The following is an 18,708-nucleotide window of genomic DNA, read 5'->3' as shown; positions in this document are numbered from 1 at the left end:
GTCCTCAGTTTCACTGCTCTTGTGGTGCATGTATTCAGATTCCCTTGTGGTATTTGTATTCAGATTCCATGCACACACCCTGACAAACACTCAGGGTCCTCTGTCACAAGTCCACTGGGACTCCTCCAGGCTTTGGAGTGTGCATGATGGGATAAATTTTGAATCTGTTGGTTTGTTTCCAATACCAGGCAATACAAGTGGAATTGTTCTCAGTTTGTGAAAACTGTCCAGCTGTACTCTTCCAACCCCCAGTAATTCCTGATTTGCTGTGCCCTTTGATTTCTGTGCATTTCCACAACTCATTTCAAACTCAAAGGGAAGCTGCATTCATGGTGCACAGCAAACAATTACTGCTGAGTTTCAAACCTGTTTCCAGAGGCTTTTCAGGAGCTCACCCTGCAGCCTGTTGTGTTGCTGTGTTACTGAGGACAGGGAAGGGCCTTGCTGCCTGCTATTGGTGTCAGAAGGTGACAGAGCAGGAGCAGTCCCGCTCAGGGACAAGGGTCAGGCTGTGGCAGCCCAGCTGTGACAGCCCTGTGGAGGCCTTGCAGCCAAAAGCAGAGAATGAGGGCTTCAGTCTGAGCAGAGTTTTTGGCAGGGACTATTTTGTGGTGTTTTACAGAGTGTTGTTCATAAACAGCCCTTCTTGTTCTCTTCCTTTGGATACTTTTTTTGTTTTGTTTTGTGCTCCCCACCACACCACCTTCCTCTTTTGATATGAAACTCAGTGCAGCATCATAATGCAATTACAGTTCTTTTGTTGATTAATGTAGATTTAATTGCAAGAGTAGGTTATATGCTTGTATTTTAAGAACCTTGCATAAGAGAATAATGAAAGGGTGAATAATAGTAAATACCTTAAATAACATTATATAACCACATAAATATTAATAGTTGTTGCAACACTGGACATTTTAATGACCTACACATATTGTAAATAGGTGATTATGAATATTGTAACATTCTCTCTACTCTCCCATGCTCCTCTGGGTGTCCAATAACCCTCTCAGCACAGTCTTTTCAAAAGCAGAGGGGTTTTTATGAGGAAGGGTTTATTGTTGCAGTGCACCACTGCGCATCAAGGTAGGAAAGCCTGACAGATGGAAGGGTTTGCAGTCACTGTGGTTTGGTTAGGTGGTGACAATTGGTTTTTGTCCAAGTTTTGTCCAAGAAGGAGGTTTCACTATAAAAAAAGTGAAAATATCAGGTTACGGCAACTCTGTGGGATTTCTCTAAATGCTATTCCTGGTAAGATTGTTCCTTGATATAGTTAAGGGCTAACTATGTCAATTGTCCTGGCAAATGGAGGGGGAAAAGCTTCTGTGATTGACAGGTTAGAGGTTATTGTCTATCAGTGAGGTGATGGTGCAAACCTCATGTTTGGTTCATGTCTGTTTTTATATCCCACAGTTCCAGGTGGGTTTGGGGAATTTGGTTCCTGTTTTTGAGAGCATTGAAGTCAGCTGAGGTCATGGTTTAAGGCACATTTGTCTTTTAAACTGGATAGGAAACCTGAGGGTTAACAGTTCCAGCACCTGGCATTGCAGGATTTTTGGGTCTACATTAACTGCTCAGGTGACACAAGAAGCACCGCATTAAGAAACGTAACCTTGGAAACCCAAAGTTTTCATCATTCCAATTATAGCATGTTTTTCTAATTACAACCTGTCTTTCTCAGAGGTTCCCTGTTTCCAGCCTTGCTCCACTCTGCTGCTTTCTCATGGTCCATGTTCTCCTTTCGGTCACAGCAGTGGCAGTGAAGGAGAATCCCATTGTTCCTGGCCTGCCAGTGCCTCCCAAGGGAACTGTGACCTGCCAAATGCCTTCTCCTCCTGCAGCTCCTGTAATTCCATCCTGCCTGACTCCTTTTATGCCATTTGGCCAATGCCTGTCTGATAAGTGAAGCTGGATACCTGTGAATGCTGATGAACCCCCATCCCATGAGATTCCACTACACCATCAAGTTAAATTTCTGATACAGATGTAGATGTGCAGTAAAGGGATGTATAATGTCCTGGTTGCCACCAAGATCTAAAACAACAGTCTTGAAGATCCTAAAATATTTCATTCTGGATGAATAATAATAATAAAAAAAATATAAAGCCTAAATATGTGTTAAGGGAGCACTAAAATGCTGGAGAAGGAGAATAACAGGAGTGTGGAAGATGAAAGTTCCTGGGGAAAATAGAAACACAAGAAACTGAAACAGCAGGAGGGGTAAACCCAAAGGAAAAAAACCCAAACCAGACAATTAAGCAGATTCCACAACAGTGAACATTTCTTTACATCTTTTTTAACTATGATATATTATCTCACTTAAAACCATGCAACTGAAACTATGGAAAAATAAGACTGTAAAGTATACATGTTATAAAAATATTTTTACAACTCAGGGCTAGACTGTATTACAGATAACTTCATCTGTTTGCTCTTTACAATGTTTTTGAAAGATTATGAATAAGGCACTGATTTAAATGTCATAGTAGTTAAAATCCACAAAACTAGTAGCCTCAAAATTTTATAGTATGTGAAAGATGAAGAGTCACCAGTACATCAGGAGCTCAGAACTAGGGTTTAAGAAAACAGGAGAAATAAAAAGCGCTGCTATTAGAGGCCCTTGCTGAGGATGCAGAGCCTGAACCAAGACTAAAATTTCTCTTAAACACCACCATAACAGTTATTTTTAACAGGAAAACACACACACATACAAAGTTAGAAAAAGAAATAAATATTGACATTGGAAATCAAACTTGGGAATATATTGTCCACTGGAATTCTATGTTCCATTTTAATCACCCATATGTAAAGATGGAAAAAGCCACTTCTTCTTTTCCATGCAAAACTATATTTTAGCAATTCCTGAAAGGTGGATGAGAGCATGAAACTGGAAAGCTGAAGGACAAAAGCCTGTTCAAATTCTGTCTTTTTGCCTGGATTTCGCTTTTACTGCAATGGTGGCAGTGAGACCACTGAGGTCATCACATCATGCATCACTGTCAGGAGAAGAATTAAAACTCTTAGCACAGAAAGTATTTCAAAGAAACCTAGAAATACAGTGTTTCATATGGCTAGACCTGATTTTACAGTCAGTGGGAGATTTGGTTGAGTGAGGAATGAAAGATCAGGTATAAGGATCATTTATGTCTGAAAAAGTGAAATTATGTCAAATAGAGCAATATAGGAAAAGTGGCTGACAGGTGTGTGAATTAAGCAGGGAAGACAGTGCACAAGTGTTAAAAAACCCTACATTTATTTTGTCTCAGAATTATGCAGTAGTGTGGACTGTAACAAATTCAAGGATTACAGCAATTTCTCCCGTCCAAGTGTTTTCTGGTTGCATGGAGCTGATGTTTTTCATAGAGATTTCAACTCTTGATGGGGCTGGATAAAGGGAAACAAGGAAACTCCCTTCCCTTTTAACTTTATTCTGCCTTTGGAAAGGGATGAGGGTGTGCGTGGAGTGCACAGGGTTGGACTGCCCCAGTCCCCAGGTGCTGGTACTGAGCAGGGATGCAGAGGGAAACCAGCCCTGCTTCTGCATCCCTGGACTCTGCCTAATTAGGCAGCTCTGTTTCTCCTGGTTTCAGAGCTTATTTGTCCAAATTCCATTTCTTGGAGATCAAGCACAGCAAACCCATAGGGTTATAGTCACATGGGGCAGCATTCAGGTCTGTCTTCCTTAATGAAGGCTAAATTACTCCTGACAAAGCAAGAAGCTTGAGAAACTGGGGATATGCAGACCTGTGGAACAGCCATCCTCCAGATAACAAGACACCTGAGGGTTTTTAATTCCTAGTGTATTTCCAATGTGGTATTTCCCCAACACTTGCTTTTAAACTCAGAAATGTGTTCTCCTGAGAAGAGAATAAACCCTTGGGGTCAGAGTCCTCTCAAGCTTCTTTTTCATTAATAAATATGTCTAACCCCTGTAGAGACTGGCCCAATAGATGCTCTCCCAAAGGTTTGTGTGGCATACATCTCATCTCCTGCAGCAAGAAACTTTATTTTAAGCCCTTCACCAGCTGGTCCAATCTCCTCAGCCATGGGGTCAGGCAGCTGTTGGTTGATGAAATCCCTTAGACATGTTTGAAAAAGGGGAAAAAAACAAATCTGTCTTTTGTTTAAGTGACTGACAGATCTTCAGTTTACTTGCAGGAGGAATGACTCAGGTGATTTAATTTTCTGTTTTTAAGGGTTTCTTTTGTGCATATATGTAGGTGTTCTGAATTAATTGCCAAAATTATGCTTGTCTTTACCCCAAAAAAAACCCCTTCAAAACCAGAATTTTAAGGAAATTGTTATCACTTCAAGTCACTTAAATCTCTCCGCAATTCTATTAGAATTAAATATCTATTTTATTAAAGGCTTGATTGTAAATCAGGCTTAAATAAAAGGGCTAATACTGTTTTTATGATAATTTAAAGAAATCAGTGTTGATATCAGCTTTGGCCATGAGCACAAGATTTCTGCTGGTATAACACAGCTTTATACTCCTTTTACCAAGAATTATGCCATTATGCTAACAAAAATAAAACTATTTTGCCAACACCCATTACCATATTTTTTTTTTTTGCATTGAATATTCACCTTGTGTCTGGGGGCAAATAAAAGTATGCAGGTGAGTGCAAGCTGAATAAATAAGGTTAGTGGGATTCAAAGGATTTTAAATCTCAAATCCACAATGCACTGTACTTGAATATGCAAGTTGTTCTTGCTGGTATTGCCTGGCACTGCCAATGGCTTGCAGCTGAGCTGCTCAGGTGTTTCAGGAAGAGCCTCACTGCCTTTGTGGTGGCTCCATCAGGGACTGCAGGCTCTTGCTAAATGTGGGAACTGGGAGGAGCTGCACTGCCTGGGAGTGAATTTGGAAGGTTGCCTGGCTTGTGTAGTGCTGAGGTAGTGGGGCAATAATTAATAAACTGCTAGAAAGAAGATAAATTTCACATCTGCAAATATTTTCAGTGAAGTGCCAGGAGAAGGGAATGTTACTCATAGATTAACATGGTCTCTGCTTTAGGATGATTAGCTGCTAAAAGCAAATTTGGGCATAGTAGAAATCTGTTCTGGATGCTTTGCAGATACAGAAAGATGGTTTAAGGTTTGTTGTCTTTTTTTCTTTCTTCTTTCTCAGGACTGCAGATTTTTCTTCTGACTTTTGATGTTACGCTGCTGAATCAAAGAGTTTATCTTCAAAAATATTTTTCCCTTTAATTCTTTTGCATAGCTCGATTCTAACTATATTAGAACCTTAGGAACATGGATTTAATGTGTATACCAATGTATAGCATCTTTTCAGTTTATTGGAAGCTCTTTTTTCCCAGGTATAGCTCCTTAGCTACTCTGAATGTAATAGTTTGTGACTTCCTACTTGTGTACCTTTAAACCCCTGTTGAATTCATTAGTTTAGTGGTGGGATTAGGCTAAACAGAGCAAGATCCTTAAGAAATCAAATAGTGGATGGATCTTGTCCTACATAGCTGTTTTTTATTTGTTTTCATTTTATGGCTTTGTTGTTCTTTGTTTATTTTTTTGCTGTCCTATTTTTTTTCTATTCTTATCTGCGTTTATCATTTCTTCTTTTTCCTTTCATTCTGCAAATAGATGTCTTGAGATTAATTTGAAATTACTTCCTTCAGTGCCCTTTAAGACACATTCTTATCTTTCTCATGCAGTAGATTCATTAAATTATTTCTGACATCAACACTACCCCTTGATGAAATTACAATCTTGAATCCAATTGGGTGTCAAGTGGTCTTGAGCGGATGTAAACCATTATTAGTTTTATAATGTTACCTTATGTTTCACTTTTCTCTCTGTTAAGAATTTTCTTTAAGAAAGACTTTTGCTTTGGTTGAAGTTGTTTTGCAAAATGTTTGTATATGTGGTGTTAAAAGAAAAGCAGTAGAGATGTAGTGCACACCTATTCTTTTTATTGCATATTATCTTTAAGGCCAGCCTAGTGATGAATCTCCCTTTTAATCATTCCAGCCCAAGTGTCTTTCTTCATTCTTTGGGAATGACTTGGTTATAGTTATTATCCTTGAACTTAGTGCTTGTAATGATTATAGAAAAAAACTCATTGGCCTCTTATTGGTATTTAATTTTGAAGCCAAATTCTTCTGTTGCCATTGTGCTAATACCAGCTAATTAGACTAAGAATTATTTAATGAGTCCTTATTTTGTGAAAATTACGTGGGTTTTTTAAACCAATTCTGTCTTGTGAATGGGAAGCTCTTAAACAAGGCGCAGGAAAATTTGGAAAATGGGATCTCATGCTTTTCTATTCACTTTTACTGTTTGTTACTTCATTGCAGGTAACCTTCAAAGCATCAAGATACTCTGTTTCACCAGACCTAAAATTTGTTCTTCTTGCATATGATGTTAAACAGGTAAGCCAAGCCTTCCTAATCAAAGAGCCTCTAAATCAAAACTCCAAGAACTTTGTTGTTTTGTATGTTTCATTTGTAATTCCACATGTTATGACTTGTGTACTTGATTTCTCTTCCCAAAACCTTCTGGTTCAATGATGGGGAACTTTGTATTGAGATGTGTGTCAAGGTATTGCCTGGTTCTCAGGAAGATAAATTGCCATGTTGGTTTTGGCAGTAAGGGTTTTCTAACCCTTAAACTGTTCTGTTACTGCCTGCTAAAGTGCAATCCTATCTTTTGATATTCCTTCTGTTTTAAACAGCTGCACTGGTAATTTATGGACTATACAAAACAAAAGGTCTAGGCTGATTCACATAAGGGAATTTTTACTCATGTCTTCAAGAGTCTGAAATGTGATAGTCTGGAAGCCTGTAAATGCAGTGTATTCTTTGTTTCTTATAGTATTTAGAAGTATTGGAGGCTATTAGATTGTCAAAATGAGTTTTGGTCAATAATACTATATATAGTTTTCTAAGATAAATCTTGTAACACAAAAAGGAAATTTAAAAAAGGCTCTAGGAATTTTATTAATTTCTTCTGTGTATATTGGTGCTTGTATAAAAAGTGCTACTAAAATGTGAACTGCTTTTCATGAAAGAATAGTTCTGGGTTGATGAACTCAGTGGTTACTTGAATAAGTTTGGGTTGTTTTGTTTTTTCTAACAATGTTGATATAAAGCCAATGTTGATATAAAGCCAATATTGATTGGCTAACTTGGTATTGCATCCATTTAGGGTTTTCATCTACCAGTTGTGCTGGATTCTAGATCAAGCTTTCCTTACAATGTGCATATATTTGTAGGTTCTCTTGTTCAGTTCACTGTTTTTTTGATGAATGGTTCCAGTTTATTCCTATGCTCCTTGCTACTTCCCTTCTTGATTGCTTTTTATTTTGTGGAAGATTTAATAATCCCTCATACTGACTTAAATTCCTCATTTGTTCTATGGAATTTTTGATTTTGGATGTTTGCTTTTTGGGTTTTTTTTCCTTTGAGATTTTCTTGGTACTAACATATATAGCTGATAAAGGTAAATAAGGAAAACGTGAAAGTGTCTGTCACACTTTATTACATCTAAATGTGTTAACACCATGATAAAGATGGTCCACTGACATGCAGAGAGCTCTCACAGTATGCTGATTCTATCAGTTTGCAATTCTTTCTGTATTTCAGTCTTGGTTTCATTGCAAAAAGAAACTTTTCTGTCCTTTCACAGTGAAGTTACATAGAGGAAAGAGTTTGCAGCATTTATATTTTCCATCTAGAGGTTTTCTTTGCTCAACTGTGTTGACAAAAGAAATTAAAAAGCGAAATGAACAGGGGTAGGGCAGCAGTTTGTGGTGGCAGTCCTGGGTGCCTTTGGATGAGGCTTCTGTCACTTGGACTGGTCCAGCTGAGCTCGTGGCTTTCAAACCAGGAATGGGCTGTGATTGTTGTGTCTTCTACAAGTGTTGATCCTAAAACTCCAAAATAGCTGGATGTTGTCACTCAGGTGTAGATAATACCTTTGCTCCTGAATGTGTTGCTTAAGGGTGAAGGAAGAAGCACCAAAAGTCATGTAAGACAATTTATTCAGATGTTGAAAAAAATGTTATTGTGAATAACTAGGAAAAGTCTTTAATTTTTCCTCCAAATTTTCTGACTTTGTTTTTTGTTAGACTGGTAAGGCACTTTTGTTTCCTCCAAATCTGTTGAAGAAAATGCATGCAAAGCCTGTATATTTCTTCTTAACTAATGCTTCTGAATGACATCAAGGGTTAAGTTAGTGTTCATAATTCTTGTAGTTTAGGAATTTTTTTTTTCTCAGTCAGAGCCAGACTTACTGGATCTAGATGAGAGGAAATCTGCCTGTCTACCTTTCTTTTCCCCTAGCTGCTAAGTATAAATGATTAAATTTATTGACTATAAAATTAAAATCAATACTAAGCAGCAGAATTTAATTGGAGAGTTTCCAATTAGTTTCAGTAAAACCAGGCCAGATTTTTTCTTCATGCCTCTTTTGAATGTAACTTTTTATGAAGCTGAGGATTTCCTTATTGTCAAAGTTACAGCACATGGTTGAGTCTAATAATACCCAGTTCAAGCAAACACAAGTAACTTATAATAAGTATTTAGTTGATTTCTCCATCTGCTATAAATTGCCACAGGTCTCCGGACCTTATGTTTGCCCCTTATTTTTCCTTCTTTGTTAAGATTTAGGTGTATAATCGTCCTGCAATGTATTTGATGGGATTTCTGCTTTTGAGGACTGCGAAGAATTTGGGTCTTTAAAATTATAATGGTTGTTTACATACATCAATCTGTGTTCTTTGCAACATACAGTAATACAGCTGGAACAGATTTATTAATCAACAGTTTTATAAATAAGCTAGTGTGTTTCAGCTGAGCAGATTGGTGGGAAATAGACAAATACTTCTTCAAGAGATTTTGTCATGAAATTTTAATTAGGAACATGGTTATTTTGATGTTTGGATTTAAAATAAATGTTAAATTAAATAGTCTAATATTTATTTTACTGTTGTCAGCATTTTCTTTAATCCATTTTATGCTTGGACTGGCAAACTTTAATTAAATTTGCAGTTGTTTCAGCACAATTAAGAATATCCTCTATGCATAACGAAACATAAATCTGCATGAAAATAAGCCATCTTTGAATACAAAAGTAATAACTGGATCATTGAAATTATGCTTTATACACGGATGAAAACCATTTCATGTGGCCTAGCAGCTGGTTTGGTGGAACTCTGTGAAAATATTATGGAAGAAAGCTCTTTTGCTGAGGAGTTGGAGGTGTTGTACATTGATTTCTGCATGTCAGGCTCCCTCCATCTCCTTCCCAGCAGTCACAGAGCACAAGCCCTGGGGCTGGCTGGTGGTTCCTGTTGGAGCACAATGGAGTGGTGACTGTAGATGTCCTTTCTGTGTGATCTTTGCTGCAGTACTCCATCATTCTCCACACTCCTCGATTGCTTTTCACCAGTTCTCCATGGTTTCTGACTTTGCCAAGCTCCCATGGCTCAGCTGCAGTGCACATGTTCTTTCTGTCTGTAGCTCACCACAATTTGGTCGGTGTCGCTGGAAAAGTCTCATCGTGCAAGGCAGCAGATCAGGAATAGAAGCTAATTTGGGAAATGAGCTCAGACATCCTTGCTGGATGTCAGGCCATCCTCATTCTTCTGGGGCAGTGGGAAGACAGCACCAGGGAAACTATTGTACCCATTGTATGCAGGGAGGGGACAGTTTTGCAGGGCTGTATCTTTTTGATTTTCCTTTGAAATTGCCAAGGTGTGAGCAAAGAATGTGGCACTCTGGGTGACAGCGTATCTAAGCCAGTTGAGATTTCAAGAGGAAAGATTATTTCACTGTTGCTTTCAATAAGGACTGTGTTAAAATGGTATTTTAAACTTTTCTCACTCTTCTGGTGGTATAATTCACAACTACCAAAATCTGATTTATAGTTTTGATAGGGAAATGGAAATCAGACATTCTGTTCTTGTATTAATGGTAAAGAATGGAGCAGTGAATTTGCAGAAGAGTGAGAATTAAGGTCCTAAGAAATTCTTTCACCATTAGGAAACTTTGGTGTTAACTTGTTATCACATCCCTCAGCAGACTGTCCCTGCTTGTCCCTGGACTCCACGTGAAATGAAAAAACCAGCTTTATTCTAGATATTAGTGAGTTTTTGCTCAGACATCATGGGCATGTTCTCCCAGTGCTCTTGCTAAAGCATAATTTGCCGCAGAAAAGCAAATGAAGAAGTAGATGAGATCATTTCCTCTCATCCCTCACGTGATTAAACCCTTGTGATTTTTTTTTTTTCTCTCCCTGCAAACAAACTGTTCTTTCCTTTTCCCTGCTTTCAAAGCCCTTTTGAATGCCAAGCTTCAGGATTTTTTCTTACTTCATTTTCTTTTCTATTAATAGGGCATAATCTTCTGTTTTCAGTACATGATAATTATGTGTGAATTTTTTAGCTCTTGGTTCAGAAATGTGCTTAAAACAGATTAAAGTTCAGCTCTAGTTTAGAAGCATGAGCATTTAAATACTGTCTAAAAAAGGAATTCTTTTCCTGAATTAGGACTTCAAATTGTAATCTTTTTTTGCTAGAGAATTTTAAAAAAACAGTATGTTTAGCTTAAAAGAAATAGATTTTAACACTTCTCATGGTAAGATCAGGATGAAGAATAACCCAATACTCTTCAGAAAGGAAGGAGAAAAATAATTTTAGATCTAAATGTCATTCATCTGGTAGAAATAGTTCAAAAGTGTATCTGAATATTCCAACACAGCATTTGAAGCAAAGAACCCCCAAGTTACTTTCTGCTTTGTGCTGATTCCTGTCATCAATTTGCTGCAATAATATCTCTTTTCAGAGGATAATGACAGGGAGTACTGACCACGGTCTACAGCAAATGAAGGACAAACAAGTGACATTCTCATCAAGCTTTTAGATTGCCTCTGGTACTGACTTACTCAAGTGCACTGAAAGGATCTTCAGGATTTTGTCTGCAAATTAGGAGAATCCATGAGGGGAAGAACTCACTGAAGTCTTAAATTATGAGTATGTGTTCTGCATTAGAAGATTATCTTTCTTCCAAGCAGGTGGAAACTAAATGCTCAGTTGCTAGTAAACCTCTGGATCAGTGAAATTTATTTCTGGATTTTTCTTCTGAAAAAGTTAAAAGCTAAAGAAACTACCTTGTACTATGTCTTATTTTTAATCACAACACTGGTTTTAACATGTGGAGGTGTTTTCAAGATATTTATTCAGTGCTTTTGGAAGTCTGATTGTGAGGAGCGTTATCTGTGTATCAGCCAAGGCTTGGAAACACACATAACAAAGATGAAATGAAATCTGTCACCCAGCACATGGAAATAGCATTTTCTCAACAAGATTATTTCATACAAAGGAATAACAAAAGACTTTTTAAACCAGCAGCGATCTGGCCAACAATATTTTATGTAGCGCTCTCCATGAAGTAAAGATCTGATATAAAATTCATGCTATCACCTTTTCCCTCAAAAAATGCCTGTTTCTTTAGATAAACCTGTTTTTCATGTGTATTTCTGCAGGTCCTCAGGGTAATCTTTCATCTCTCATTTGTTCATTTTGAGATGAGTCCAGGAGCAAATCATGCATGTGCACAGTCCTGAACTTACAAGATCGTAAATAAAACTCTGATCCTGACATGACTTTCCCATTCATCTTTATCTCCTGTCAAGAACAAGAAAGACCAATTTTTATCAGCTTTAGGGCAGCAAGAAAAAAAAATAGGAAGGGATTTTTAAGAGAGATCCACCCCAAAATCTGAGCTTATTTATTACAAATAGTTTTTGTGATATATTTTGTTCCTCTCTTAGATATGACAAGACCGGGTGCTTAAAAGGTCAGATATTGAGCAATTTGTGGAATTAGGCTGCTCAAATTTTTGCCTTTTCAAGGCTGTTATTTTACTTGCAGTTGGAGTTTTAGATGGACAGAGTCTGGTAATATAACAGCTAGGGCTGTAGGTTTTCTTGGCACAGTGCGCTTCTTTTTCATATATTTGACTTTATAGAGCTCCACAGCTAAGCAAAGCATTTTAAAGATATAAAAAGCCAAGGTCTTTGCCTGAAGAGATGATGTGTCTTGTAGTAAAAACTGGCAAAATGAATTTTATGACAGCACCTACTATCATGAATTATCCCTCAGGATAATATTCATGTGAATACAGTGTGTCCCACTTCTATCCAGGATTTTATCTAAATTATGTGGCAAAATGCAATAGCAACCAGCACCCATAAATGGATGAAGGGAAAAACAGAGTCTGTTTTATGGTGAGAATTATGGACACTGATGTTTGTTTTGTATTTGTCTGAAAAACAGACTTCACCTTCTGTTCCTGTTGAGTTGTAGTCCTTTAAGTGCTGCCTTCAGTCCATCAGACAGGTTAATGCCTCTCCACTTACTAGAAGCAGCAGACTTGTAAGTGGAGGATCTGCATCCATCTGCAATTCTGTGTAAAAATTATTGTTGTGTTTGTGATGGGATGTTGGGGATGCTCCCTGCCAGGGTGTTACTGTGGTGTTCTACAGGACAGGGCTAGAACTGTCACATTGTTTTCCTCTAAAAATAAAAAAATGAACTGAAAATATGGGAAACTGGAGTAGTATTTGGATGTTCCACTGTTTCTTTACATCTGATAAGGGAATATCACTTGTCACATACCAGTCCTTATGCATCCCCTTCGTGTTTTTCATAAGGCATGTGTTGGTTCATATATGCAGTGTAACAGTTAAAAAAATACATCACTTTTCCTAATAAACCACATCAGGCAGGGTATTGCTGCTTTTCAAGTAGTTTACTAAGTTTGTCTGTTCCATTTATACTTACAGGATTGCTGCTCAACCTCAAGTTTTAGAAGTAAGCAAAATAAATAATTCTAAATGAGGTAGAAGATGGCTTTTTTCCCTTGTTCAGAGTTGCCAGAGCTGAAAAATCTGAATTCATGTTTCAGGTTCTTGTTCAAAGCCAGTATTGAAAAAGAAGATTGTACTTTGCTGTTGTTCAGAAAGAATGAAGGCATTTAGCTTTTCAAAGAAAATGTTTATTGACAGAAAAAGTATTTCTTTTCAATAGTATTGTCATTCCTATCAAGTATGAATACTGCTATTTCAGGAGGACCTAGGTGGTGTCCAGCTGAGTTTCTGAGATCCAGCAGCTTAGAAACTCAGTCTTAACAGAAATCTGATTTCCAGAGTGGTTGTACTCCTACATCCCATAATAATCCATGGGGACTGGAATCCCACTGTGCTAATGCTATATAAACAGGCAATATTGCACTATTTAATTCATCATTTCCCCTAATCTATGAACAATTTATTGTATAATGCAGAAGTTCTGCCTTCTGCTGTGAAACTGGCAACTGTCACATCCTCCCTGTTCCTCTCTTGTGCATGCAGAATGTGCAGAAATGACCCAGAAATGTCCATTGCAGGTAAAGAGTTTGTCTGTCACAGCCCACTGACAGAAAAAACCAGTGTCTGAAAGGTGTTGGGGTTTTCTCTGTTGTTTTGTGATGTTTTTAATTCCACATATCTCTTCTATGTGCTGGAATCACGTACAACTGAAAGGCAGTTATACACTGGTAATGTGTGTTTGGGGGTTTTTAGAAGATGGGATAGAAATTATTTTTCTTGTCAGAATATGTGATAACAAGTCTTCCTCTACAATAATAAAATAATAAAAAAAAACGCAAATAAAAAAAAAATGCAAATAAAAAAAAATAAAAACGCAAAAAAAACCAACCAAGAGGCTGTTTTAGTAAAAGAAAGACAGGCAAGGACAGCCTGAATAAATAACAGGGCAAGAACTGTTGGGATCCCTAATTGGGGACTGTGTTAGTAGCTGTTAAAGGCTGCAAAAGCTGAACAGAGCTTTAATTTGGATTGAGATCTGCCAGAGTTCACCACAAACAAGACTCAACTGGTGCACCCACCTGTTTTTAACAATTCTATATTTTGTGCTCCTAAAAAATAAAATTCCCTTCCTCTCTACCAAAACAATAAGGACTAAAAGAATATTTTCTACATCTTTCAATTTTGACAGGTTTTACCCTGAGCATGAATCATTGCTATTTCACCCACTACTCCTATTGATTTCTCAAATACGAGAGCTGGCTCACATCAAATACTGTGAATAAATGACCTCTGAGGAGCAAAATCACTTCATGGGTCTCACTGTCCCCTCATGTTAAAACATTTTACTGAAAATGCCACGTATGTTTTATCTGATGTAGATATCCTCATGGCCTATAGTGACTAATTCCAGATCTGACTTAGACACACTCTTTTCATATGGACTGCAAATAGACAAGGTGGAATTACCTTAAAAATAGTCCTCTAAGCAAATGCCTGCAGTCCAGTTCATGGGTTCAATACACTTAAAAAATCCATTTTAAACAATGGGGTTTTTTTGCTTTTATTTCATTTTTCATAATGGTGTCTCTCTGAAATTCAATAATAATGTTTCTTACTGAGAAATGTGATATGCATTATAGCTTTCTCATTAAGCTTTTAAATAAGATACCATTAGTATTGATGAATGTAATCCCAAATGGTCACTTAATCTTAAAATTGTCATTGATCACACATTTAGAATTTTAGTCTTGCAGCCAAAATAGTACCTATTGTCAGTGGTCATGAATTTTCTACCAATAGCAATTAACATCTTTCTTTGGCTGCAGTGTTATGAATTAGATTTACAAACTAGGGATGACTTAGTGATTTTCTCGTTGTTGGGTTTTTTCCTTAACAACATTTGCTAAAGCATCTTTTCCGATGCATTGATATACGAAATAGAATGCTTAAGCACAGTCTAGAAACCTAAAGTTGTCGTATTTCAAAATATTTTGGTTTTGACTTTTCATGGAAATTAAGAGGCAGAGTCATTCCACAATATTCATTCACAATATTCAATATGATGAGCTGGCACGTGGTTAAAGTCACTCTAACACTGGAGTTAGTTTTTACTAATATCTTTAGAAAAACCAAATATCTCTGTAAAGGAGCCATGGTGGTTTTCACATGGTAAATGTGCCAATAGAATCATAGAATGGTTTGGGTAGAAAGGGGACCCTGAAGATGATCTCACTCTAACCACTGCTTCCAGGCATAGGGCAGGGATGATCCATGACAATGTATTTAAATATACATGTACATGCTTAAGTTCAAGTAAATATTGACTGAATATTTGTTTAAAATACTCTAGAATTTAAATAACAATGCAAAGTAGAAGCATACAGAAAGCAAAAAGGGTAATTAATACCTCTCCAGTCTGGTCCATGCTCTCATGCATCTTTTGACTGAACTCTGTCAGTGATGCTCTCTTAAACAAAACTCTCAAATGTAATCTGCAGATCTTATTTCAGGTGGTAAATACAATCAAGCCCAATTAGACTGAGCATTTTCAGTGCCTGTTCTGGTCTGGATTCATTGCTGATCCTGCTTTGTTGAAGTTCAAGATCTTTCACTGTGGCTGAGTCTGAGTCAGCACCATCACACCAGGATCGTTCCCCCTTGAGATAAAGATTGCCAAGTTTTTAAAAAAAAAACCCAAACAAACATTATATTTTAGAACAGCTTCCAAGAAGGAAAGCAAATGTCAAATATGTACCCAAATGTTCAGTTTCATAAAGATTCAAATAATATGTAAATAGTCCTTAAACTATTTTCAATAATTTTATCTATACATTTCTTTTATTAAGATTCGGTTTGTAATCTCCAGGCTTTTCCATGTCTTTGTGAATATTACAAATCTCATTCTTAGCTGCTCCAGACACGTGAACATTCTCTCTACATTCTTTCTGTATCAATCATGTTTGATGGGAAGAAATCCTGAAATATTTCTCTGCTGCAAAAATTAGGAAAATCAGAAAAAGGGAAAACCTAAGCTTTTACTGAAGGTTCACAATCACTTTTTGCTGTGATTAAATATCAAACTGACTGGCCAAATCTGGAAACCAATTATTCTAAAATGTGAGAGGGGAAAAAACTAAATATGCTTTTCAATTATTCTGCATAATTCTGTCTCTATCAGCAGTGCACATTGAATAATAATTAAATTTTGCTTAAAATAGGCAGGTTGGGGAAAAAAAGGTAGCTTGAAAAAAATGATAGCGTGATCTCATGATTGCAGCTTATTTTTGATTCTGAACATCAGATTCCTGGTCAGAATAATAAAATACACAAACTGAAGGTGTAACTATGACATACTTAGCAAATGTTTTTACTCTTGAACAAGAGAAATTTTGTATTGTGTATTAACGCAAACTTTTTCAGCAGGGGTGAAGGGTCAGCCTTTTTTGTTTGCATGTTTTTCATAAGCAGAAAACACCCAAGTGTGTTGACATCTTAAAATCCTGGCACTGTTCTGGAAAAAATCAGTCACTTCAAAGACAAGTTCAAGTATCAGTACCTGTAACAATGGTAAATGGTCCAAAATATGAGGAAACTTGTTTAAAAACTGCCCCATGGAGAATGTCTGCTCTTCCCAAATGTCAAGATCCTTCCAAGAAGGATCAAAAACCTAGAGAGTGCCATGGGTGCTCCAGAGCCGCTTGTCACACTTCAGAGAACCAGTGCAAGCACATCAGAATTTAATTTTCTTCCACAGTCTTACACTTTCACTGCACAGGAAATATCATTAACTTTATTTTCAAGTAGCCATCATTATCTAGCAGGCTCCTCAAGTGTTTATCACCTCTGAACTTGATGAAAATGCAATTAAAGTCCATGGAACTTTTTCTGTTGTCTTTAAAATGGACTTTTGGATTAGCCCTTGTCCACCAATCACACAAATGTAATAAAGTCGTCCCCATAGTGTGACAGCAGCAGCCGTGTGGACAATGAATGAGGCACAGGATTTTCAGCAGGATCTTGTAGAGGATTTATCAATGTTTGCAGCAGCTCATCTGTGCTGTGGGTTGGCCTTTAGGTCTGTAATTTGTTTATAACTTTGTGAAGATCGAGTCAACTTGTTTCTTGTGGTGTCCCCTCTCTTTAGGGACAGATGTGACAGACACTTCTGACAGCTTGCTAGTGTCACTGTTATTTTCTGTAGCATTTGGAGTGCAATTCACTTGGCCCTGATGCACTATCAGCTCACAGTGGTTCTAATTGCCATCCTCACTGTCATTATCTTAAAGATATTTTTAAAACTGTTTTCCTCCAGTGGAAAAGTTCCTGAATGTGACCTTCATCTGCTTTTTGTGGATGCTGAGACAAGAGCTGATTCAAGTTCTTGTCCCTGTCAGCTTGGTATGCCCATGATTTCTCTTCTGGCCCTTCCTCTGCTGTTTGTTCTGACACCTGTGACTGTGCTGTGTTTAACATGTTTAGGAGGCTGCAGAGGGGAGTGTGAGCCAGGTTGTTTGTCACAGACATATTTTTATAAAAAATCTTTCTTTAGGATTTTTCCTTCTGAGAAGCTGAGAGGCCTCAGAAGCAAAACGCAAACAATGGTTATCTGCTGCTGTGGAGTGCAACAGGTGGATCTGTGATTGGTCTCATGTGGATGTTTTGATTTAGTGACCAGTCACAGCAGAGCTGGCTCTGTCTCTCTGTCCAAGCCACAGACTTTTGTTTTTATTCTTTCCTTTCTATTTTTAGCTTAGCTAACCTTCTGAGATGAAACTTTTCCTCCTATTCTTTTTAGTATTGCTATAATGTAACATATATATGTATATAATAAAATAATAAATCAAGCCTTTTGAACATGGAGTCAACATTCTCATCTCCTCCCTCACCTGAAAACCCCTGTGACCACGGTCACAGTTGTTCCTCTGCTTCTCCTCCCTCTTGGGGAGCCATGCTTGGAGTGGTGCCACTCCTAAATGCATCAGCCCTTCTTTCCTTGGGATTTATGTTCCAGGAGCAGAAGATGAACCTGGCCTTTGGTTCCTCCTGTGATCTCCACCAGCAGTGCTGGCCGGGCTCTCAGAGCAGAGGAGATCAGCAACTCCTGCTCAGGGCAAAGCACATCTGAACCTCAGCCTGTCCTCTGGTCATCCCTTGTCTCTCTGCTGTCCCTTGGGTCTGAAACTGAGAGCTAACAAAGTCTGCTCAACAGCTTCAACTCACATTTATGCTCTGATGGAGGATTTATGCATTTGTATAGTGTATTCCTGAAAAAAATCACCTTTTTCTAAGCTTATCTTGGAGGAGAGGTAGGAGGAAGAGTCTATACCTATGACTAGATTAGCCTGGGAGGGGTTTGCCTGTGGAAAAGCTGTTCTTGGTTTGATGCCCTGTCAATTAGTAGCACAAACTGTTGTATCCATTGATGGTTTATTTGTTTATAGATATATTCTATATAGAATATACAGATATATTTTATACTTGTTTATAGATATAAATCTATTATATACCTACATTTAGATAATTTGCAGCTGCAATGGACTTCTGTCTCTAATCCTTACTGGTATCTTGTAGACCTTGTGTTGTAAAGGTGCATCAAACTATTCCATGGAATATCCTGAGTTTCAAGGGACACCTGAGAATCACAGAGTCCAATTCTAGTTTCCCTTAACCCTTTGAATTTCAGTCCTTAGGAATATACAGAAAATGAAGCTGGCAGAAGTAACTTTGTGTCTCCCTAGCAAATGATGCCAGTGCTATTTTATTTTAGTCTCCTATGTCTTCTTGAGTCAGCAACACTGACAGCAGTGGAAGTTTTAGTACAGCAGCATAATGTAGATCTTAAAGGGCATGGTGTTAAATGTGCTTTTAGCTCATCAAAGT

At 37.6% G+C, this 18,708-nt stretch overlaps 1 protein-coding gene across 2 annotated transcripts in view; it reads left to right on the top strand.

Annotated features, from left to right (window-relative positions):
* The window catches only part of DPP10 (dipeptidyl peptidase like 10), a 436,882-nt gene that overhangs the window by 313,478 nt on the left and 104,696 nt on the right, over positions 1-18,708 (top strand). For both annotated transcript variants that reach the window (XM_058028117.1, XM_058028116.1), the window contains exon 5: positions 6,315-6,389. In XM_058028117.1, coding sequence (XP_057884100.1) covers positions 6,315-6,389 — 75 coding nt within the window. The remainder of the gene's footprint in view (positions 1-6,314; positions 6,390-18,708) is intronic.

Source organism: Melospiza georgiana, chromosome 7 (genome assembly GCF_028018845.1).
Source record: "Melospiza georgiana isolate bMelGeo1 chromosome 7, bMelGeo1.pri, whole genome shotgun sequence".
NCBI classification, from domain to species: domain Eukaryota; kingdom Metazoa; phylum Chordata; class Aves; order Passeriformes; family Passerellidae; genus Melospiza; species Melospiza georgiana.
The sequence above is the reverse complement of the archived record's forward strand: the minus strand, read 5'-3'. Positions and strand labels throughout refer to the sequence as shown.